Here is a 25825-nt window from a genome sequence, read left to right as displayed (position 1 = left end):
GCAGCGAGACCCGTACTACGAGGTGGTTTGGGGGTGAAGTACTGTCCTCTGCGATGGGAGTGTGAAGGCAGACTACAGACAGACTACAAGCATGTCCATATTCATGGAAGCAGCGATGCTGCCTTCTCCCGAGGAAAGACGGGTTGTAAAAGGTCGGCCCTAAAAACCACATACCCCGACCGCCCAATGATTGACCGTGACTCCGGCGCATCATTCAGTATGGTCGAAAAAAAATTATAATCAGGGAGTCTAGTGCTGCTCAGAAGGCACCTGCTGTGTGCAGTCGCATCGGAAACGAGGCAGTACTGCCTTACTTCCTGTGCCATTTGGTTAGGCCAGCCACCTGCAGCCGAGCAGGTCAGACTGTTGAGTCATCGGCTCCGAGATGGGTCCCGAAAGAAAATCCTACATCCTCCCACTGCCTTGTGGGTCATTCTTTTGAGTCAAGGACTCAGGGTGAGGTGCCTCAACCTGAAGGTATTGTATGCCCGCACGATTCTGTCTACCGATGCCCTTCCCCAACCCCTTCCCACCACACGCATACATACTTTGCTGGATCATTTGACCGTCAGTTGTCTGACCAATTTGTCTCAAGCATCCCACTGCCTACTAACAGTGAACAAAATAACGCCTTTCTAAATCCACTGAATTCTTTTTCCATAGGAGCTTTTAACGTCCGTACTCTATTTCAAACTGGAAGACAGGTAATGCTCACTTTCGGACGTATGAGAGACTATGGATAGCTCTCTTAAAGCTTCCTTACACAAAGCGGTGACCGTCAGGAGTGCCCGCTTTCTTTATTCCGATTTAGTTTCGTGAACGACAAACGGGAAGTTTTTAAAACCCCCGTGTTCAAATGGCCTCTGGCGAAAACCTTATCGATCTGGAATATGCAGACGATATCGTTCTCGTCTTGGAAGATTAGAAGGCGCAGGTATTTTTGGATGAACTGACCAAAGCTATCCTTTATGCACTTTGCACCCACAAAGTGTAAAGTCCTGCTCGTGGACATGCAGTCACTGCACATGCCACTTACAATGTAGTGAGTGACTCGAAGTTGTGGGGCGTTTTACGTATCCCGGATGTTGTATTAGTTCTGATTGTAGTGTGACAGGTGAGGTCAATGCACGAATCTGCAAGGCTCAGATCGCGTTTGCTAATTTGAGACATCGATTCGTCAAATCGGCATATCCATGTATCTCAAGGTACGTGTGTGTCAGGCTACAGTACGGGTTGTTTTGTTGTATGACTGTGTGACTTAGCCTATTCAAGAAGTGTAATTGAGAGGTCTTCATGCTTTCGTCAACCGCTGTCTAAGAACCACAACTCGCCTGCGTTAGTTTTAGTGAATTCGTAACGACGCACTTAGATAGCGAGTGTTCGGTTGTGCCTATGGGACTCCCACTGAGGAGTGTGTCCAGCACCAGAAGCTGTATTGGTTAGACCATGTATTGCACATGCCTAACACACGACTGCTTTTATCGTAGAGATCATGATTCATAAGTAACCTTACTTTGCTAAGTTTAGGTCTCTAACAGCCTGCTCAGATACCAGCAAGAGTTAGACAAGTCCAAATGCACTAAAGCGGCCGTTTGAATGTTGGTGTTTCTGTCGATGAAGATCACTGTGATTGATGGTAACTACAATGATGAGTTGGACGTTCGCCCCTAGCATTTATTTCCTTTAGCTTCTTCCATCCCCCTTTGAAAGACCAGTCATACCTGGGAAAACTACAACTGTTTGCGAATACCTGGTTTCGGTTCACTGTTAGCTTGTCCATCGTAACCTTATCTCTTGTCTTGGCTCCCATGTAGGTTCTGGGATAAAATTCGGTATGGTGGATGCGCAGAAAAGGTTGGTTACCTTCTATTTAAACATTAAATTTGTTATAGACTCCAGAAAGAATTGATGGAATTACTGGTAAGTTGGTTTATCTGTAGATTGATTGATGCATCTGTCAAAACGACAGACCTCAAGGAAAATTTTCAGTGTCGTTTTCTCAATATGACACCAGCGCGCGTTCTAATTTACACAGGTATAATCGCGTTTCTCAAACTGAATTTGGCTCAGTCGGGCCAGTTACATGCCATGTAGAGTAATGAAAATAGTTGGAAGTAGTGCTCAGCAGTAATACCGTCGGTCATCCAGCTGCCGTAGATAGCGCCTATGCAATCAGTATTTTCCTAGACGATTCACTCTGAATTGAAAACATCTTGGCGGTTAAGGTGCGGAGGTGCTGTCCAGAATATCCGTCATTCGTTTGCTCTTGCCTGAGCTTGGGCAATATAGCAATATATCAACCCTCGTGTTTCTTTCGAATTGCACGACGGCTGTGCACCGACGTCATGCCACTGCTGAACCACTTAATTAGTTGTTCATTTTTTGCTGCATCCACGAACAAATAGCTGGTACCAAGATATAATTCAACGCAGATCTGCTGTCATCTCAGAGATGGAGGGATTCATCCATGCGCTGTCTTACTTCCATTCGCTACCAAAAATGTACTTGCTGTTTTACGAAGGTACCAGGACAAAAAGATTATACAACTGTTTTCTTACCTTCCGGACGACTATGTGCTATTTAACACAGCGCTTGTTTAGCCTTCCATTTAAATTCTCATTATTCGAATAACGTCTAGTTCTCAATCAATTGGAAAATGTTTGGGACCGATTGGGAAGTCATCGTTTCAGAGGGGTTTGGTAAACAATCGGTGGATTTATTGCTGGGCAACGTTTCGCTTTTGACACAAAAGCTTTAAGCTTTACGATAGATCGGTTAGGGGGGGTTCGTCTTTATGATGAACCCGGATTTTTTCGTCCCTGCTTCTTCAGTCTAGGACACCTTAATGGAAAATTCCTCTTGGGGTCGTTCACAGATTTCGTTCACCTGTGTTCGTCCAAGGGTGTTGGGACAATTAGTTTGGGGATGGGCTGGTTAATTGGATCTAACGCTACTTGGATTTTGTACTTTTAGACCCAGGCGATTTCGCTGATAACTGTACACCGCCTCGTGTCATCTCGGCTGATCTTAGACCGCTCTCCACACGTTTGCAAGTTCTACCCCCTCTATTCTATTCACACTGGGATTCTTGGCGATTTCCACCGCCTCGGCCACCAGTCGCTGTGGTGTGAATCTTAAACCCCGTCTCAGGATGTCCACATTTTCTAAATCTATCCTATGCCCCGTGTCTAGGGCATGCCCTGCCATTGCTGAATCTTTGACTAACGCCTGGTATTCCTCTGCGTTTCTCGGAAGCGAAACGTTGTCCAGCAATAAATCCACCGATTGTTTACCAAACCCCTCTGAAACGTCTAGTTCTCTTGGGCCCGATTCTTCCAGATGGCCAGAATAATAGACTACTGTCATTCAACTCGCTTCCCAATGGCTTGCTAGTTGCACAAAACTTCCATTGTGCAACCTGTTCAGAAAGGTACCTAATTCGTCATCATTGCTCATATTCGGTCACATGATTAGTTCTTCTACAGACACAATTCAGACTAAATACTAGGATGGTGTTACCAACAGTAGTTTTTCCGGGTCAGTGAATTAATTCATTATTATAGTGGCGGTTCAATATTCTGTTTCCTCGAAGGGACTGGACCCAGTAAAGTAAGTCCTCGGATTATTTTTGGATCACCTGTAGCACTGACACCCTAGCAACAGTCATTTGATCGGCCACTCACATTTAACATGCCATTTATTGGGTCGCCGGTTCACTGGGTGTCTTGCTTGATGTCTTGACTAAAGGCTCAGGCAAGCGGGTTTTCTGAATTCGACTCTGTCGCTGCTGAGCTAGGGTTGTTCCTTCATTAGTTTTTTAGTAAACAGCCTGCTCTATGTTTTCGCTTGTGTTCTTGGACACTTTCAGGTGTCATCACCCAAAGGCATAACGGCATTTCCTGACGGTGAAAACCTTACTCGGTGGCTTGCTTCCATTCAAGGCCCTGATGAAACGGTAAGTTACTGAGATATTCGCGGGTGTCTAATTAATAAACCGTCATCCGTTGGCTTAGTTGAATAGGAGTCCTTGGAGCAACTCCGTCTCCATTGCTCATTTGTACATGTTGTATTTTTGGGTCTGGGTGGTTTATGGATCGGTGTATACGCTCATCCTGACCAAATCATCATCCATTCGATCAAAGAGGGCGGTTCTTTGTTATACAATCTGTCGGTAACCTAACGCTTTTAGTGTGTTTTGACCTAGATCGGAGTTTGCTGAAAATCATCTCCACAACAGACACAAAACATGCTATTTATTTCTCACTCGAATTGCTGCACAATCTCTATTCATGCAGTTTGTTGGGCTATCAAATGCGCCATCAGTCAAACCGTTTCTGACTTGTTATTAGTATCTGGTTGTTGAAGTATATTTTCCCGGCCGGTAGTCCTCGAACCTTTTGCTTAGAGTTTGTGTCCGGACCTGTTGTAATCCATTGCTCGCCAGTAGTGGTTTTGCGCAGTTGTCTTTATCTGTACGACGGATGACGGCTCGCGAATGCAGAACTGCAGTCTGAAAGCTTCTCGACGTATGTTAGAATGACGAGTAAACTCTCAATCGAAAGAGGCGCTCCGGATCATCGCTATTTCTCTGCGCAAGTTGCCCCATACTAGTCACAGCGGTTGATGCACCCTCGCTTATTGATTATTCTTGTTATTATTATTGTCGGAGACAATAACCCTCTGCCACTGTTCAATCAAGGTGATACATTCTCCTGTTCAAATGACTCCTTGTTCTTTTGGGTATCCCACCAGCATTGCTATTGACCTAGGCTTCTGGCTCACGAGTAGGAACGAACGCCTTCTAGTGATACGAATTGTAGATTTTAACAGCCCATATCCAATGCTGGATACGCCGTATGTTGTGGTTTCTCGTGGCCATTTCACGTGTGACTTGTTCTCTTTGTCTATCGGGTTATTCACATGTTTCGTCGTTTCAGTGCACAGCCGTCATTCATCCCCAAGGAAGTACGCTGGTCGAGTTATTGCTAGGCCTTTCAAGGCTGTTCAGGAGCACTCATAAACCAGGTGTGGATTGAAACAATGAACTCCCAGTCAGTAACTCGCGCCTTAACCGCTGTGTCATCTCGAGCTCGTTGAATGACTTTTTCCGTTTCGACTCTACAGCATCACTGTGTGACGAGTCATGAGACATTCGTGCCGTTAGTAGTCCATCAGGCCAAGGCCGTCACGAGCCAAGTTGTTTGTATAATGGCATAAGAAATTCTTGTCTATCAACGGCGTTGTCAGTACTATATCTTTGATGTCAGAATTTCACAAGCCAGTTACTGCAATGAACACATCAACACCCTTCGGCAGTGTTGGTGTGATGTCGTTGATGTTCCTACGGCTACCACTTCGTAGTCGGAATGGTCTTAAAGAAAATCAGTGCTGGTGGTGGGCGATGGTGATCTAAACGTTTTATTGACGACAGGCTCATTTTATTGACGGTGGCTTTGGAGCGAATAACTTGGGTGCTGCGAACACGTCAGTCGCCTGTTGGGGCTAAAGAATTCTCATGAATTTGTGACCCCACAGTTCTTCATAAATCTGACAGACTGCTTCCAGCAAACACCACGTGGATTGCTTGAAGTTTCATACAATGCGCACTTCGTCTTTGCGATACATGTCTGGAATGTTCGTAAGGAAGAACTCGTTCGAAACGAGATACTAAGGGTGAGATGGCTCAGGGAGGCGAGATGGCTGAGTGGTTATAGCGCGAATTTACTGACCGGAAGGTCCGTGGTTCGAACCCTAACTCTGCCTCTCGACTTCCCCTGTCCAGTCTTGGGCAACCTGGCAGTATCCCAGCCCCCATGCTTCCTTCGGGTGGCATAGAAGTTAGGCACCGAAAGCGTGTTACAGCTGAACAATCATCTTATCTTACTGAGGGTGAAATAGGCCGTGAGGGAAATTTTCCGACGCGCACATTTGGTGTGTGTTGGCGGAAAGTCGTGAATCCTCTGTTCGGAAGCACCTATCGTGGAGTGTATCAGTGGGACTTTGTGATATCCAGGAATGTCCAGTATGGTCAATTATTCCGGGTTTAGTCCTATGACTCAGCCAGGTCTTCGAAACCTTAGCACTTCACTGCTTCCGCCCACCCAGTCTACACGTCGCATTTTCATACGAATATGCACAAACACGCACCTGTTGTATGAAAATCAATCGACGTCACTTTCTCAGGCATATAACAGGCAAGTGCAAATCGCTAGCTAAATTCCGCTTTCCTCGGGCGCAACGACAGTGGGTAGGGCGGTCATGAACACAATGCATTCGACCGTCTTAGGGCACACCAATGGGGCCGGAACCAGCGAGCACGCATTTAGTGTTCAGTGCGCACGAAACCAATACAGGATCGTCGTCCGAATAATCGAAAGTTATCGGTGGCCTTAATTGGCGGTCAGAACATGACAGCGAACTATTAGCTTTCTCCATGGCACCGACGGGCAGAAAAGTTCCATGCAAGCGTTTGCAAGTAGCATGGGTCAGACAACCGGGTCGATTGCAGTTGTAGAGGAAATTATCGGTCGGAGCACAGCACACTTCAGTAATAAACTGGGATATCATTTTAGGCTCCCTCTGAAAGCCCCAAATGCAGTTTGGTTACGCTAAGAAGTAATTGATAGTCGTTTTTTAATAGACAATACTCTATTTCGGTTATCGATTTGGACGAATTACTGACTCCTCTCATTGGGACGGTAGATTAATAGCGTTTTCCGTCAGCCAGCCAAGGTAAATTGTGCGTCGGTATATAGTGGTTCCCGTCGCTACGGTTTCGTTCACCGAGGACGGGGAGATGGAACCAATGACATTACGCCCCCTACCGGTGGGCGCAACCAGCAAATCCTTGGTTGTCGCTAAGCCATGTACAATTAACCAAAGGTAGAACGTTGATGGATCGTGATCCAAAAGAATTCAGTACGGCACTCCTAATTTGTCTATGACGCCTGTTATGTTCACAAAATTAACTATTCAGTGGAGTCCGCTTTGTTGCTAAATGGTTCTGAAAATGGAGCTGTTTTATATGGAGTTGAAAATGATCAACACATGTTAACCTTGTGTCAAAGGTACCTCGTCAAAATCAATATGCTTCGTCATGTGTGTTGTACCTACATGTACATTTCATAAATTCATTTGATTTCTGATGAAGCTCCGCAGACAACATAAGTTGCCCACCATGGAAAATTTGACCAAATTCCAGCAATCCATCATGTGTGAAGGTCAGTTACACCGCGATCCTTCAAAAAACGATCTACTAATCTGCAGATCTGGTGCAACGTCTATGTTTTACACAAAGCGATATCTAAGGTGAAAAACCCTTAGTTTATAGTCATAGGTGCGTACGTTCAAGGTCGACCGTGGTGGTCAACGCCTTCCTAGATGTGCGCATGCTCATCGATTACTATAGTTGTTTGTGCCATATTGGTCCATTCTGTGCATCGACCATCTGATTCCATTCCCAGCTGGTTGATAGTTTCTCTTAGGCCGGGTTAACTCTTTTCATGTTAACCATTCTCAATTTGCATTCAGTAAAAGTCCGGGGGGGGGGGAACCAAGGGGCTTATTTTCTTTTGACGGTATCGTTGCTGGGTATCCGTAGATATGTTCATTGTGCTGACATACAAGACTAACTGGATAACCCTAGGTTGCTGGTCGAAACAGACGTATAAGATTATCGTGATCAACATAATGTCGCCTTGAGGGCTCTTGAATGCTGTTTCTTATTAATCATGGATGCATACACGAATTTTGCTATCGAATTGTTTGCTCCCGTGCTTTGTAGGTTTATGAGGGACAGCGCTACAAGCTTTCTTTGGAATTCGGCCCGAACTATCCTTACAGTCCCCCGACTGTGCGCTTCGTCTCAAGATGTTATCATCCGAACGTGGATCATCAAGGCGCCATTTGTCTGGATATTCTAAAGGAGAAATGGTCACCCTTGCTCACAGTTGAAAACCTACTTCTTTCAATTCGGAGTCTGCTGGCAGGTGGGATGACATTGATCTAACTAGTTACGATTAGGGGTGTAGACATTTCACTATCAGATACTGTACAATTTGCTATGATCATCTTCGGTTATATTTATCCAAACGTGTTGGATCATTCGCCCTGTTCGATCTAACTCGGAAGCCTAGTAATACTCATTTATATCTTGGACTCTGACTCATCCACACGTCCGATCGATTGTTATTCGTCTTTACCACGTGGAGATGGAAAGAATACTGGAGCACACTGGCATCTGTGTAGACCTCGCTAAGGACTGATTTTCATCCGCAGGACCCACGGTAGTGGACTGAAAAGCTTGCACTCCTGGCGCATTTAGTATATATGGGTACAAATTTCTGACCTGAGAAGCATCCGTTCAAACACCCACTATTGAAAGGGCAGAGGTTTTGAGGTAGTCCCAATACACCATTCTGAGATCTCCTGAACGGAGAGTCCCATGAGTTGATCTTATCACTTACCCTGTTCCCACTGTCCACTTTTTAATGCTTGCACCCCATTTTTTTCCGAAGAATATTTCAGTCTGTTTTGGGATCATTTCCCAATAGTAGTAATGGGCTACTGACTAAAGCTTGTTCTGTCATGTCTTGTGAAGAGTACCATCAATCGCATAGTCTTGTTGTGTGGTGTAAAACTAAGCTATCCTAGCCGGTCTGCTGTAAAACGACATTGATTCCCGCCATTTGTACGTCTCAGAACCAAACAATGACAGTCCATTGAACGGTCAGGCAGCTCAGTTATGGAACAATCCGTCAGCCTTTCGAATTGAGATGCTCAAATTTCAGTCAGCCGCGACAAATTCGAGTTGATGCTAATTGTTTTCCTACCACTGTTTGTACAGTGCTTGTACATGTCAATGCCTATTCCTTGCCTGTCCAACCTACCAGAAACTTTCATTGTCCATTACATGTTTGGGTGTACCTGTATACGGTGGTTGTAGAAATCTGTCAAAAAGAGACCATTTACAACAAACACTTTTTTTCGTCAATAGTCAAAGTCAAAAAAAACGGAGTGCTCGATTGTGTAAAATAGCGGGATCACAGTGATCATTGCGTGTTTACAAAAATGAACGAACAACGGAACGGAATGTTAGGTGCTTATATTTGGAATGGCTGTACTGGCTTGTATACCGGAGGATCCGTAAATTTGATTGATTGTATTCAAAAGACGCTGTCGTTGCCTCCGATCCCCACGAGCGAGACAGTGAGCAAGGCCAGTGAGCTGAGCACGCGAGTACTTCGTACCAGTGTGCGTCAACCAGTGTTCCCATTCGTGTACTGGTACGTAGAATGCCTGGATGTATTCGATTACACGATCCAAATTGGGGAACGAGCTGAACATATTAAGGGAATAATTCAGCGATCATATGACGACACAGGTCAAGAATACGTAGTCAGAGAATGCGGTTATGAAGGAACGACATCATTCTGTCCATGAACACCGAACACACAAGTCACACATGAAGCGATTTCTGCTCATCGTGGGGAAAATGAAGGGGTCTATGTCACAACGCTGATGAGAAGTGTAACTTGTTGCAAATGTACAACGCTAAAGATCCTCAGTATTCTGAGAAATTTATTGCAGGACCATACTGTATGCACATGGCGAGCAAAATCATCGAACGACAGGTAGCACACGTTTAACAGCGGTGCGACGAACGCTGATAGATATGCGCTTTTACTACTGGGTTCCGCCACCAGCTGTCGGCCTCTCAATATACCATCGGATCTGCCGCCAAGTATGGCAGGTTTGCGTCGTGACATAACAAGGTCATTCGAATACCACAAGTGAAGCTTTTGTGTCGAAATCAAAACGTTGGCCATTTAAAAACTACCGACTGTTTACCGAGCCTTTCCGATACAGCAGAAAGTTATTTCTTGAAAAGTCGGTTGATTTGACTGATCTGCATGAAAGATAGTAACAAGTTTTTGAGGTGCTGTACAGCTTATGACCCTAGCACAAATTGGCACTTGTGTCGGTGCGTGTTTTCCAAGTGCGGTTCGCAAGGCGGCGGGTTCGTTAAACAAAAGTCATCTGGCGCGCCTGTCCTCAGAGCCCACCGCCGAGTATTGCCAAAGTTGGAGACACATTGGCTTCCCTCATTGTTATAGCCGGCCCATCGGAGTGGTATACTGAAGTATGACTATTGTGGCGTGCAGATCACATTTCTAGAAAGACCCGATCACATGAGGCCTTTCTCTAGCTTTGGGAATGACCAACTGGTTACAGGATCACTAACCCTCAGGAAGCGAGGTAGTATGGTGTGAGCTTCTCTTGCCAGGCCTCACTTTAACAGAAGCAACAAAGGTAGGTGCAGCGTAATAACGCGTTGCAACCCAGAGACAATCGAACACAATCTGGTCCACACACTCAGGTCACAGCACAACCTGAGAGCAGCTACCAGTGAACCGTGTTCTCATGCCTAATTATATATGTACGGGTTTTCATGTAGTTACCATGAGGACTTATACGCACAGAAACGAAGGAGTGAACGTCTACTCGTGCACCATAATCGTTCGGGAGTATTTTAGCTGTGAACAAATTCACCTTAATAAGATTTTTTCACTCTCTCCGGTATACAATCGCAGCTGTGCATTCCCGTTTGCGCTTCATATGATACTCATCCGCGGAGTGGCTAGGTGCTCTGTATGGTTGTCTCCACTTGATGTGCGTAAGCACATCTGACTTCGGTTGAAACGACCTCGCTCAACGCGAAATAAATTTTGAAAAACCAATAACTCCCTAAAAGGGCCAACTCACCGAATCTTGCTCTCCATTTCGGCAAACGCGGAAATTGACTGTACGTCGAGTAACATTTGACCACGACCTTCCTCAGAACATAACTGGACTTGGCCATAGGCGCTCAACAGCATATTTCCAACACATGTGAGAAAAGCATTCCACATGGCCAGTTTGGAGGCATCACAGAGACCGAGTCTCTGGGCAAGTGCTTGCATAATACGACCAAATGGAGACAGTACAGAAGTGTGCAACTGGTGCACATACGAACTTGGCGTTGTCGCTACATCTTTGTGAGTCCACAACATGGAACTTATACAACTGGTTAGGAAGTTCGTGTCATTAGTTAGCTCGTTCCGTGCACTGGACACCAGACGGTTGGTGCGTTGCGGTACCGAGTCTTTTTCCGTTGAGTTCCCGGACCAGATCCTGCTGAAACTGGAGGCAATAGTTCCACTGATATTAGACGGAGACACTGCATCTGATGACACACCGGAGGTTGAGCTGCAATTCGAAATCAAAGACAGATTGAATAAACATAATTAGGGCGCAAAAGTTTGTGCGCAATCTGAACTGATATACAGTGCGGTGGAAAAACTCTGGACCCCTAGTCCGAATCAAATTTTGATATCATTTTTGGCAGCTCACCACAATAAAGGAATAGAACGCATACAGGAGAAACATCAATGAATGACCTATAGGGGGTTTGTTGGTAAGTAGTCCTCGTGACATAAACCATTGCAGATAAAAACATGTAGCTTCGAAAGTCGCTTGTTGCAGAAAATGAGGGCACCTGTGGAAGTTGACTGCAGTATCAGTTCAGAAGTTTCATCAACAAGCGGGTGTAAACATACGAAATCAGGGTTTTGATTGCTTGCAGACTTCGTGATGTGTACGATTCGAAAGGGCATGTTGGTTCGTCAGCGACAATCCTAGGTGTGTCCAGGCTATCGGCATGCAAATTTAGGTATCGATTCCAAGTTTCAAAGGAAAATGTGACTAAGGACAAGAGCCGACCTGTTTTTGAGACCAAACTGGTAATTATACGATACGAGAAATGTACCGCGGTAGAGCAACAGGATTTTCTGGGAAGTGCTGCAAAAGTGACTCACTTTGACGTCAATAATAAATTGACCAGTTGAGGGGCAATTTGCATTGCGCAAGGCTCTCTTAACTGCCGCGCAGCTGTGAGGGCTTGTTCGCGAAAGACCGAAGTGAGACCACGTTTGCGTTCCGGAAGACAGGTGGACAAGTGGGGAAGTAACATCTATAAGCAGAAAGTTAAGCGTTGAAATGTTACGCTCAGTGTCAAGACCAGTCACCTGAAAGCCACAAAATGGTTTTCATTGGTGGATGACACGTGAAAAAACCGCATGCAACCTATTGAATCTGTGATTGACATAGTGAGAATGGGAAAATATGGGTGTTGTCATCGGCTTTTCAATTCAGAATCTACATGACCGTAAATATGCTTAGCCGGGGAGGATACAATGTATAGCTGCGAACTGAAGCTGTTGGCGTGATCCGGTCTTCATTTGTCAGTCTCACATAACCGACCTGTATCACATCAGCTGACTATCGATTTTCACCATACTGAACTCCAGTTGCTGCCTGCACTCTATGTGTTTCACCAAGAAAATGAGATATGGGATGGATCGAGTTCGCCCCCGCAGTGTGTTCAGACAATTATTGAACTCTGTTGTAATTTTCACCCATTGACTGCAAGAAAGTTTTTCTAGCCGTTGCAGAGGATCCGGACAGATGGTAAACTACAAAGGCATCGTACAAACAAAAACCGGATATTCTGGCTTTAATGAAGACAACGACTTCCCTTCAGGTTTTCAATGGTGGATTTCATTATATCTTCTAGTATACACAGGAACTGTCCTGAATATCTGTTCTCCAAATGACCTTGTCTTCTAACTTATCGCTGTATTTTCCTGGTTAGATGCGGTTGAAACAAGTCTAGTACAAACCTGCTTGATCTCAACTCATGGGAACAAACAACAGCCTCGTATACAGGTAGCCTCTCCTTTTGGTGCCCATTGATGAATGAGACCTGTCGCAGGCCCTGCAGCTGTTCTTGTGCATATCTGGTAATGAAGTTGCTTTGTTTGGGTATCGGTCATGTTTGGTTAGCTTGGGTGACCATAACGACGTATAATAAGCGTTATTTGCATATACCAGTTTTACGTCATGCATTCATTCGTGAAGGGTGCTTTCTGTGAGTGGGATTCTGCAGTCAGAAATCGGAAAAAGTAACACCGCGCTCTTCGATGGAGCTAGTACCCTAAGGGAGAATCACTTTTGCAAAATAATTCATTGTTATAACTGCTCAACCTCACTAGGCTTCCGAAAAGGAACAAACAAAATACCCTACGGATTTGGACGAATCGCATGACCGACCATTGAAAGATTCTGGTCATTCGATGACGGAAATCACTCCAGTTTTAAGAGATGTAATTCGGGCCGTACTGTGCATCAAAGACCGTATTATTGTGAAGTTTTGTTACGGCATATGTGAAACACGATGGGCTTAAACGGGATTACTGAGTCGAAGCCTCACTGAACAGCTGTAGCGAATGAGAAGAATTTATGGTCTTATTCGCTGAGCTGGGCGATTTGATTGGGTTACTAACCCACCGCTATGCATCACTACGCTCCCCAATAACGCACCTTGATTGGTGATGAAACGTTTGCAATTAAATTGCCTAGCTCAACGAACAAGCCAACGACCATCTACACTACCTGAGCTACCAACATTTTCCTCTATAGTAAACCGCACGTAATTTGTACGGTGGTTCTGGACGTCACAGTTATGCCCATCGGTGACAAGAATGGGAGATGGGATGCTGCGCATAAGGCGCACCGGCTCAGAGTACCTTAGTGTGATCGACCTGACTAACTCAACTGTTGACCGAATTGATCAGCTTACATCGATACATTTATCTGTAGGCTTTAGAATCAGGTTTGATGTCAACTAATTATGTGTAGTAATCCACCTCTCCGGGAAACACTGAAGGATCTCCAATTTTTTCTCCGAAGAGGATGTTTCCTCGTGGGAGGGTGGCCTGAAATAACGGTATCGCATGCTTTCGGTGCCGTGGTAATAAAATTTCTTGTATATTGGAATGGTTTTCAACACTTTTTTGAAGTGTGGTTGGATTTTCCACCTCGTTCAAAGTAAACGCTCCTGATGCTCGGTACACTTGTCTATTTGGTGGTCATCACGTACTAGCATAAAAACCTAACGTTTTTTTCATTCAGCTGAACCAGTGAGCATGATAAGTTATTATGAAGACATACTCGCGTACAGCAAGGAACACAACCATAATTATATGAGACTCCAAGACCACTGAGTTATCGTGCATTGCTTCATGTTATACTTCAGTTGTCTCGTCTTTAATCGACATTCCATCTGTGAGGTGTTCCAATGTATGGTACTGCGTACGTGTCCGGGGCTACACAATCGGCTATGTCAACTCAGGTCTCGTCAAAAGGATTTCATCAATATAACGGGTAGGTGTATCAAATATGTTTAGGGTGCTAATTCAATGGAGGGGTAATCAACTAGGAAATCCGGTCCAGTGGCACATGGATTTCATGTCTCCTTTCAGGGAATGAATCAGCCAGTTGCAGAAACAAACAGTGCTTCCTGTTCAGTTCGCGATGGATGTTCGCTTGATGGTGGGTCACAGTGGAGATAGTTCCATGCCTCAAAAACCGTATCCTCGATGGTGCTGCCTCTTGAAGGATTTTATCAGGGAGGCTAGCTTCCTCAAAGCAACCACTGAATGCCCGAAATCTACCGAGACTCTCAGCTCCGCTAGATGTTGACCAAACAGAAAACACCCCCTCAATATGTAGCGCGTCACAGCCTCGTACCAAAGGCAGACCGCGTCAGTCGGCATTGGACCAAGTTCAGACAATGTCCTTCCAATAAATAGCTTGAGAATGTTGTACATTCGCACTCGAACGCACTCATGCCCTCGCACTCGCTTGTTCGGAATACAGTGGTTGTGTTCCCTTCTGTGATTCTTTTTTCGGAAACTAGGCACTGGAGCGGGTCAGCAGCAGATACCACAGATTGACGAATCAGCAGATATAACAGATTTCCACTACAAGAAAGTGTTGTAGCACTTCGTAAGATGCAGGTGTGAAGCACATACCAAATCATGCTCTGAGCTTAGTTAGGCTACTCAGTGATGGCTATTGATTTAGACACTCAGCCACTGACATTTCCCCTTACTGCCCCTGTTTGCGTTTCTGTACGGCTCGATATAAGAATAGCTGAATGGCTCACCCACTGTCACCAGAAGAAATCTAAGAACAGTCCATCCTCGGAGGCGTCATCAACTAGAATGGATAGCCCTGTGGTCATATTAAAGTTAGACAGGAGGGGAGAGGGGAAACGCATTGCCTGAACCCGCCAGATGTGGTGTCCTCTGGCGAAATCAGACCGTACATCTTTACACGACTGCAGAAACGAGCAGGAAACGCTTCGAGGAAGGTAGAGCTCGCTCACAAACTGTCACATCATCTGGCGCGGCCAAAATCGGACTACAAATCAGTAAGTATAATCAATGTTGACCATGCTGAAGGAAGATTTTCATCTACGTAAAGTCCTGAGGACAACATACACTAGGACATATTGGCGAGGTGAAATGAGCGTGAACAACAAGCCAAGGTAGCACAAGCAGTCGTGCCTGTTTGAATCTCTGCGCTCTATGTAGTGCATTCGGATTTAGGGTAAAGGCAGCTTAATAAGATACAATACTCCGGCGTCTGTGCTCATGACAGCAGTTAAAAAAGATAAATAAACTGGGGAAAAGACAGACAGCAAACAAAAACATACCGATTCGAAGATGTCAGACAAAAATATCACAGATTCCACACCGACAAAATGTGCCTGCAAGTAACTGCTGCACAATGCAACAATGTTCGGAGACGCTGCAGGATCCATCATAGTTTCCATCAACCGATTTACCGAATTGAATACGTGCATAGGCTCATGCACGGGCAACGGAAAGCGATCCTTTAAAGAGGGGAACATTAAAATGGCTGTTAGGTGACTACATCCTTCAAATAGTGAAGTTATAAAGAGGTTGTTAGGATGAGAGAATTCTGAGTGAAAATCACAACTAGGATTTTTAAGGCTGCTGGTATTGAAGCCAAGGGTTAGCGGGAACTCAAGACAGATATATCACGAGAACCGTAAGATGATCAGTGAATAAGAAGATCGGAAACTCGGGGAGATATATACAATAAGTCTGATTTTAGCGGACACAAATAGAATGTGGATTTGGGTCGGTAAAAGCGTCATACACGGTAAAATCATTGACCAAATCAGTGCAGGTAGACACGTCACTAACCTCTTTACAAAGTATTTAAAGAGAATAGAGTTAATGAGACCCTACCCCCAAAAGAAACCACACACCGGATAATACCATGGCATCTTGGGTCCATGTGTGGGAGGGGGAGGGATGATATCTCCCATATATTTTTCGACAAACTGAGATGCATTCGCTATAGGAGTGAATGAAGCGAGAGGACATCTGATGCTGACCTGGTTTTCATTGTCAGCGTTACATTGGTGTGTAAACATAACTGCACGCACAAACCTATGGTGAAGTGCCTTTCAATTCCCCCGACTTGGTCTGATAAAAGATACTATAAAGTATGTTTGATCGACGCGTTTGTTAATCCCTGCCATAATTTCATGCAACACATCTGGTGAGACAGAACAACCTAGTGGAACATTCTGCATCTTGCATGGTCGTTTTGCTATTGCTTCAAGGTTCTGGATTGTTCATCATAAAGGAATAATGATATATCACTCGTACACTTCTGTCGAGAGCTCTTTGGAAACATACAGGATAGATCGAACTAGGTAAGCTGAATTATCTGGAATACTCAGTATCCACACATTTCAGGAGTTTTCCCCAGGATATCAGTGGCTATAGTAACCGATTACTTACTGCTACTTAAGTTATGAGTATGTGTTTACCTTAATCCGCTTACACTGAAACCCATGCAGAGCTAGTCGGTCATAAAACCCGGTGATTATCTGAGCTGTACAAGCAAGGGTCAACCGTGAACCCCTTTGATTTTGATTTCAACAGTAAAACAGCTGGGTACGATAACAGAGGACTGTTCGCGAGCTTGACCCACGATCAGGCATCGAGGTTTTTGGAGCTCTTCGTGCTGAACATGTTGAAGATGCAAATCATGGACTGTACTAAGGCTATGGAAGGTTCCTCTGGTCGGACTCGCGAATATGTTTGAGGGCGATGAGTCATGGAAGGTGTTCCGAAACACTCCAAGATGACGCGATGAAATGCAAAGTGATTCGGGTGTTGATTGACTCCGGAGTTTAGTTTAAGGGTACTTCGGGAAGGTTTACAGATAAGATGCAACTAGTCACGCGCTAGTTGCGAATAATCGGATACTGAATCAACCGGAACTTGGGTCAGGCTATGTCCCCCACACTCAAAGTTCTGCTGACATCATTACACAATCCACGAGACGATTAGAGGTGAGCATATAGGTAAACAACGATTGGTAAGTGGACTAGAATTATGACATCCAGATGGAGAACGTTATAACGAATGGTTAGAACCAATTTGAAGACTCGCTGTCGAACAAAGATACCTCCGAAACAGGGTCGTAGGGCTGAGCTGGTATGGTCGTCAATTTACTGCGAGCGTTCAGAGAACTTGCAGATGTGGTGGAAGACTGGAGAAGAAGAGCAGTGCACACGATTACGGGTGAAATTCTGTTCAACGATTTGGTGAAACGGGTATGGATGAAGTCGGAGCATCAGAGTTAACAGTTTCATCACTGTGATGAGTACGCCAATCGCCTAGTTGCTATTAAATGGAATAATAGGTGTGATAATTGTTGAACCTAAACATTGTAATAAATCACACTTACACCTTTTATGACAGCAGGATGATCCTCAGGGGCAATCAACCGTTCGTTGATGCGCTTGAGTGTCAGGCGAAGACGATCAGGTATTTCCACAGAATCCAATGACTGAAACGAACAACAGTGTCATATGCATACCACCTGTAAAGCTACGTTATACAGCGCGTGTTCAGCTAAAAATGTACACTATTCTCCCTCTTTGACGGAAAAAATACATCGAAGGCTATATCAAGGTTGCAGTGCGAATGAAAAGTGTACAAGTGCCCTGATCTTATAATTTCCATGAATCGAAAAAGACTAAAACAGATCGCAGGTACAAGAAAAAAAGGGACTACAACCGTTATCAGTAGAATGAATAACTCCGGGAGTCGTCTACATCTCTGACTCATTCCTCAAACGGTGTAAGACCTTGTTTGATGAAGTTTCTTGAAACCTTGATTTCCAAGCGCTGGGTTGTGTTCGTATAACTAAAATAAACAGCGTATGAAATGCTGCATAGTGTGGTTAGCTCCGACCGCACCGAGCCACGTACTGACGACGTCTACGAAATTCGTGGCGAACATCTGCAACCCGATTGCCAGGCTCGGTGAATAGACCGGGAACCAGTGGATGCATTCCTGTTCACATTAAAACGTCAAATTGTCAACACGGATTCGGGGTTTCCAATCTTCGTATTCACGGGCCGGGTGGAATTAGCATCCAAACTAGCCCCAAAGCGATCACATCTAGTTCCATAGAACTTCCTTCATGACTCTTATAATGACGAGTTCCTATATAAACACCGGGAGTTATCCTTGAGAAATCAGCGTCAACATAGTTGTAGGGTGTGTAATGTACTACTCATAAGGTTGCTGAAAATCCATCGACAGCCCACTACCGGTTTCGCCCTTCTTGGGAAGGCCTGGTGCAGCACATTCAGTTGCCTGAGAACATCATAAACGAGAGATTCAGCTGGGTTCCAGGTGAGTCTCTCGAAAGAACCAAATTAGTTTGCAGACGAGTGTATATTCGCTAGTTGTAGGATGTTTGAAATTATGCACGTGCCCCTGATTACAACAGCAATCACATCACACACACCCCCCACAGAGCGACCGTCACAGTCCATCGTCACTTTATTGAAGTTTTCCTTCACCTTAACAAAGTGGTAAAATTAACCCAAAAGTTCTCTGCTGATCAAGCACCAAAATGCACATGCGTGTATCAATACAACCATTTGTAAACAGCGTGAGGAATCAATTTTGGTTTGAAATTCAAAAAATCGTGGAAGAATCGAGCCATATTTGTATGATAGGGCTCGTGACAACGAAAATAAACTGAAGAGACCTCAAACTAGGATGACGGAACGTACGAGATCGGGTGAAAAATATCAGATTTACAATAGAGGATGTCTAAATATTCTTGCCAGAGCGTTTGCTGACGTGCGATGTAGAATACAAACACATGACTGGGTAGGCTAGTATTTTACAAATGACTTTTAATCTGTCAGATCGCGTGTTTTCTCAGCCAAGGCATTTTCCCTCCTCCGTTAACAGTGACAGCACAGCTGATTCCAAAGAAAATTTAGTAGTCTTCCAAGCTTCCTAGCGCTTTTTTAAAGAGACATTCTCCGATTATCCCTCTAGAATTGTTCTTCCGCAGAAAAATATTCGACACCCACATCAAAACGATAGTGGTCTTCCAATTACCAGAATAGCCATACAAGGTATTTGTAACCGTCTTTCCTGCTGTCTGCATGAGGATGTAGGCCGGAAGGATCACGCTTCAAAACGAAGCCTCAAACCCCCTATTGTCACAGCAGATTTAAAACAATTTATTGACGCTCAACCGCGTTGTGTTTGAACAAAACACACGCAAAACAGAGAGTAGATGTGAGACAGGATTCGCTTGTGGAGCAAATTCCTTGGTCTTGGGTCAAAACCTCTTGATGCATACACAATCAGAAATAGTTCAAACAATTAGCTTCTGTTTCGTGGAAATCCTAACCTACGGATCAATTGATAGTCCTATAAGGAAAGTCAGATTCCTGAAAGCAACCACTGAATACCCAAAACCTACTGAGACCCTAAGCTCCGCTAGATACTGACCAGACAGACAACGCCCCTCAATATGCAGCGCGTCACAGCCTTGTATCAAACCCAGACAGCGCGAGTCAGCGTTGATCAAGGTCAGATAACGCCCCCCGCAATATGCAGTGCGTCACAGCCTCGTACCAAGGAGAGACCGCGTGCGTCAGCGCTGGACCAAGTTCAGACAGTGTCCCTCCAATAAATAGTTTGATGCCGTGGTATTTTGGCACTTGCGTGCACTCACTCGCTTGTTCAAAATATAGCTGTTGTGTTCCCTTCTGTGAGTACTTTCTCCGGCACTGGCACTGGAGCCGGGTCAACAGTCAGACACAACAGATTGGCGAATCAGCAGATACAACAAATCCCTTGTCTCAAAATTTATTCCAAACTCTTTCCCCTCAGATGGCTCTACGTTTAAAGCCGATAGAGTTTTATTCGTAAGGTATTAAATTTTGTGCAATCAGGAAATGGTGTCAATTATGACATCAAGTAGCAGCGGGCCGGATGAAGCAACCAACCGGCCACAGTGCTTTAATACTGTCTGAAAGATCAATTTCAGTTCTCTTAAAATCGAGTAAACGTTTAACACAGGAATAACGACCGAAAGCCATATAGCAGAATCTAGTAGAAAGGTACATGAGACAAAACCGTTGGCATTGTCATCAGTCCTGTGTCAGCATCAGCAAGAGATTAGCTATTTTTATACGCGAAAGTGGTCGAGGAGGTTTAAGTTTGCCATGGAAACCTTAACCACGGTAAAGCTCGTGGTCATTTACCAGAAAGGCGTATGAAATTTAATTCTTAATAAATGAAACAGAGAGCTTGAGGAGACAGCCAAATTGGAACAGGACTCACTTGGATCGGCCCAAAGAAGGAAAAAATCTGTGAAAGAGGAAAGTAAGGCTCAAGAAGACAGTGGACTACCACCACAGATAACTTTATTTGTAATTAAAGAGCAAATTGTAACTTATTGCCGAGTGTCAAGAGACAAAGACAAACTCCCTGTCAGCTAGACCGGATGACATTAGGTGGACCAGCTGCAGAGCAAGTGCAGGTCTCTGGTTGGTCGGAACACTAACCAATTAGGATTCAAATCAGTGCCTCCTGCCGACAACCGAAGTCTCAGGCATAAAACATTTTGGTGCACTATAACACGTCTATTAGCTACTCACATTAGCATGGAGTTTACAACCGAAATTTATGCACTGGATACAACTACGATCCGTTTGTGACGCATGCGAACCTCTAATAATCAGGTTCAACTCATCTGGAAGCTGCGTGCGGTATGGCATGAGGACAAAACACAACTGTAAACAAGGCTCCAGCCAGTTCACAGCAGCCAACGAGGTGCGTCCTCGTTATAAAGCCGTGTCGTGCTCTTGTAAGCCTTGCTTGAAGCCAGTAGGTTAATGGATCTTCACGCTTTTTGATCTGTCTCGGAAAAATACACAACTTATGCCTACTGGGAAGCAATGACCTACATAATGCGCCAATCCTTCGTGGGAAGAATGCTTTTTTTCGTTTTCTTGCCGTGCTACCGATGGGCACTTAGAAAACACTGATCAGAAGGTGCATTCCTTAGCCGGCTGGTGAACTAGTGTTAAAGCTGTCGGAAGACAAAATAAACTAGGAAAACTTACAGAGTACAAATAGTAATCGAAGACTTGGCAAATGCAGTGCATTACTTCAGCAGCAATCGGTTGTAACAAGCGCATCATTTGGAGATAACGACCTAAAAAGGTAAAAGAAAGATGTACACCACCCGACCATGAAAGTTGGAACGTAGTTCAACCAAGGTTCTAAATCGACACGGAGTTCATAAGTAGTCTTACAGTTATCCCTGCTAGAGAGGTCACATCCAGTCAGACCCTTCAAAGCTATCTCTATTGGTGGGCAAACGATGTTTCACGTCGCAAGTCGCAATCAGCAATTCAGTAGAATGAAATCGCTCAGATTACATGTTGATATACGGACAAAACACGGTAATTGTAATGGGTCACGGTCTTTCGCAAGGTGCTTAATTCAGTCGTGTCTGGAAACCCTGAAACCATCAAGCTTACGTGTGGCATTGTGTATAGCAAAACGAGCAATCTGAAACAGTCAACTCGACGTAGAAACAGGCCCACCTCAAAGGTTAACTGGAGGCCGACAAATGACAACACGGGTCAATCAACCAAACAACTGGATGGTCCCTCTAAACGGACAATCATAAACAAAGACCAACCCCTGGTTAGCGGAACCTATATACACATGGGCACCACAATCCTCAACACCTGCACACCGATGCCATAACGCACTGATGACGTGACCTCGACTGCTGCTGAAACGTTCTCAACGAAATTGCCAAACTCGGCAAACAATTCAATCATTAGAAATGTCATATAGCTTCCATACAGGCGGGCCAGTCATTGAGTACATTCATTGCTGCATCAAAAACTGACAATCCGAGGGTAACAGAAATTGACAATTGCTCATACTGTATAACGCGAATCGACATTATATTATGGCTTGAGAAAAACTCAAACATAGGTCAGACGGTTTTTTGGAGAAGCACAAAAACAAACTTGTTTGCATACCGCTGTGAAGAGTGCGGAATGTCAAAAGAACTAAGTCTTTCAAACCAGAACTTCGCTTTTGGGCCCGATGTCGAGCAGACGTACAAATGAGAGGGCTGGACTCGCACCATTGTGAGCCGGAAAACAAGCATCAGGTGAGCCTGGATAACCCTTCAATGATTATATTTGTAGGTGGTTGTAGGAATTTTAGAACTGAAATTCACATCACTCTCACTGGAACAGTCCACCTCCAGCAAGATAAATACCCTCTTTTCTTCACTGTGGACCGACGTCATGGATTGAGAATTTCTCGGGTGCTTTGGCAATTAAAGCTTTTCCCAAATTTCGCAAACTGGCCCCAGAGACCTTTCGCGTATTTTTGTGTTGGCGATTGAGTTACGACGCGTTCGTACTTGTCCAACTGCGACTGCTTGTTTGCCATCATATCACATCAACTCCTACTTCTACAGCATGACAAGTCTGATCTACGGTATTTCCCTCCAAGCCTGGATAACTCAACAACACTATGGCCAGGCCAGTCACGTGTCCACCATTGGGTATGGCTTTCGATAGCGTCCATTCAATGAGGCGCGTTGCTTATCAGTTGCACCAGTCCAGGAGTAGGTGCATTTTACCAGAGGTCTGAAAACTTGAGGCTTGTTGTATGTTTATATAATACCCTAATTGACGGTACCGCGTTGAATGAATTATTCACACGTCCTGTTATGTCGGGGTCGCTAGGAATGCCATACTCAGTATTGCAACGTATAGTTCCATAGGTGGATGACCTTAGTCTGCGTTGACCCGAAGATTGATCGTCAGCGTTTGAACCGAACTCGGATGGCTGTTGGCTGGTCGTTTCCTACCAGCACAGATATGTTAGAGTTACGGCAGTTGGGGGGGACGAAGAGGAGGTGCACAATAACTATGACCGGAACTTGAAAGTAAAGACATGACACGGTCGGAGATCTAAGGTGTAGTAGTTACACAACGCGAACGACCAGATGTGTGCTCGAGTCACCGTAGCAACATGCATCCCACTTTTACGTGCGCACTGATGGCGAGCGGTCTATGTGAACTTTTAGACGAATAGAGTAGATTTCGGCGATCAAATATGGTGACGCATTTGTCTGACTTGCCTACAGAATTTTCGGTCTTTCGGGCTTAGTGACAGCCTGCCCGATTTCACAAAATGTCATTGGTACAGCCTCTGGATTGACAAAAACAAATCCAAGGAATAGATGAGGGCAATGGTAGCCAACTAAATATGGCACTAATTAGTTCATAAGATAGCAGATGATGGTGATCATTCCCATTACTACCGTAAAACAGCAAAAAAGAGTGGAGGATACCCAAGAATAATGCGGCCGATGAACCAATCCCCATTCAACTGGGCACGTATGTAACTGGCCCACATAATGCTTCTTTATGTTGTTTCTTTATGAAACGTGAACAAGCTACATGGCTCTCTTGATAATACCACGTTTTGGGGTACCAACTTCAGATGTGGTTCATACTGTGTTGATTTTGAATCACTGAATTAAGCCCACCAGATGTACCGATATCCTGGGTTCAGCATTAGAGCCACAGGTTATAATTCGACGGAGAAAACTGAGCTATCTCGCTCCATATCAATTGAAGTGCTATCCTAAGCACATAGCTGGTCTAGTTTCAACACCTTTGGTGAGTAGCCGTGGAGTAATGCAACAAATAGATAACTCCGAGTTTTGAAAACCTGGACAGAAGCGATCAAGAACGCTCCGAACGCCATGAAAGACCACTGAAAGCTGAGTGGTGCGTGGCATTGAGCTGACGATATTTTACCCCTCTTGGGTAGCTGGACCGAAGACAGTAGACAGTCATCCCCCAGCGACAATCGCTTGCTGACTGACTACTTACATCCATTCGCACATCAAAGAGATGTGGACACTTTGTACATTCCATACAGCTACTGCCAACCTCAGTGTTCTTAAAACCTTAGCCGTGTTGCCTCAATATCCTGTCTTTCTAGCGTTCCTTTCACAGATGTTAATTCATTCGCAGCTTGAGAAGAGAGTTCATTCACTTTCACTTCCACTCAAGACGGCTACACATTAGGAAACTCGAACCACACTTATTCCTCCACATTTCCTTGAAAAATCCTCTTTTCAAATCAACAACCGACATTATGAGTGTGTTTTCAACCAGTTTCACATCCGAGTTTCGACCTTTTGCCTCTTACGGAGATACACCGATCTCGGGGTTCATTCCTTCTTTTTTTAACGCATATACGGAAGTCGTAAGCGTTCAGCTTTCACACCATTTCGGTGTATACCTGCTAGGCACGGGGCTGAGCTATTAACAGGTGACCTAAGCCTAAACAGGAGCAGCCCAGAGGCTGGGAATGGGCTTGAACCACGGACCTTTCAGTCAGTAAGTTCGCGCCTTTGCCAAGGAGTTATCTCAGGTCCAATAAAAAGTATGGCATTCGAGGAAACATTACACGTTCAGTGCAAAGGGTCTGACTATTATCAGCGACTTCTGCAATGAAACACGAGTTACACACCCATCAAGAGACTTACCGATCAATCGGAGCACTTCTAGTGTTGTGCTAGACAACAATGGTCCAGTGTTCCGATCATCAACAGGATTTGATGATGTCTGGATGCGATGAAGGGACAATAGGATAATTAATGAAGGGCTGTCTAGCAGAAAACTGGGAAAAAGAGAGGACTAGCGATGTTTATTGCAAATACTTCTAAACACATTACTTCCAGATACATGTGAAATCTAAGAGACCCCCCACAGCAGAAAATTATAGTCCAATCTAAATACCTCCGGAAAACACGTCATAAGCCGAAACGGACCTGAATACATGGTTCAGAAAGATTCCTGAACATTGCATAATAAGATACGCTCTGGGAGGCGGAGCATATAGGGAGGCAACGGGGACAGGGCAACAAGTTCTCTACACTCTTCCAAATAGACTTCAAAACAACTGCAATAAGGAACCATGCTATCGCCAGGAAACGCGAGACCGCAATAACCCAGGTTTGAATGAAGACGGTTTGTATGCACGAGAGAGACTTGACCTGATTTCCGGCCGTCTACCTTCCTTAGCCCATTCTGACATTGTACCATTGACTTGTAGTTTAAAACCATAATCCTGACAGCTGCCTCTCAGGTCTTCGACTAACATCAAGTTGATTTGCAAACGAGTATATTCCTCGATAACATCAACTTAGTTTGCAGATGAGCGTGCTTCGCCTCCTATTTCGCTTTTTGCGCGGTATGTTTCCACAGAAATTCCTCCGAGCCTAATACTGATTGCCTACTGACTTTCCGCACAGGACCTCATTGGAATAGACCGCCAGCAGGTTTCTGACTGCGGGCAACTCAGTGGTGATTCTATATTTATATCGACAACAGTAGCGCTTGTCCCATTCGCAAAGTTGCTTCATCACGCCAGCTCCGAACAACCTATTAATGGGGTGAAAAGACTCACTCAATTGTTGAATGAACTGGGCCCGTAACAAACGTGCCTCCTAGCATCGA

At 44.7% G+C, this 25825-nt stretch overlaps 2 protein-coding genes across 2 annotated transcripts in view; one reads left to right on the top strand and one right to left on the bottom strand.

Annotated features, from left to right (window-relative positions):
- Window positions 1-968: 968 nt before the first annotated feature.
- Window positions 969-9340, top strand: T265_05375 (hypothetical protein; the record flags this gene model as incomplete). The annotated part of the gene is made up of 6 exons (XM_009170366.1): window positions 969-1042; window positions 1095-1205; window positions 1893-1920; window positions 3869-3955; window positions 7784-7988; window positions 8701-9340. The coding sequence occupies 6 exons, from the start codon at window positions 969-971 to the stop codon at window positions 8811-8813; spliced, it is 618 nt and encodes a 205-aa protein (XP_009168630.1).
- T265_05374 (hypothetical protein) overlaps window positions 7781-25825 on the bottom strand; it is a gene marked incomplete at both ends in the record, with an annotated part of 54700 nt that continues 36655 nt past the window's right edge. Inside the window, 8 exons of the mRNA XM_009170365.1 lie at window positions 7781-9337; window positions 10765-11247; window positions 11856-12010; window positions 15599-15778; window positions 17677-17778; window positions 20592-20618; window positions 21377-21468; window positions 24853-24931. Coding sequence (XP_009168629.1) covers window positions 9094-9337; window positions 10765-11247; window positions 11856-12010; window positions 15599-15778; window positions 17677-17778; window positions 20592-20618; window positions 21377-21468; window positions 24853-24931 — 1362 coding nt within the window. The remainder of the gene's footprint in view (window positions 9338-10764; window positions 11248-11855; window positions 12011-15598; window positions 15779-17676; window positions 17779-20591; window positions 20619-21376; window positions 21469-24852; window positions 24932-25825) is intronic.

Source organism: Opisthorchis viverrini (assembly GCF_000715545.1).
Source record: "Opisthorchis viverrini unplaced genomic scaffold opera_v5_100, whole genome shotgun sequence".
NCBI classification, from domain to species: domain Eukaryota; kingdom Metazoa; phylum Platyhelminthes; class Trematoda; order Opisthorchiida; family Opisthorchiidae; genus Opisthorchis; species Opisthorchis viverrini.
Note: the sequence above shows the minus strand (reverse complement) of the source record. Positions and strands in the feature narration are given on the sequence as shown.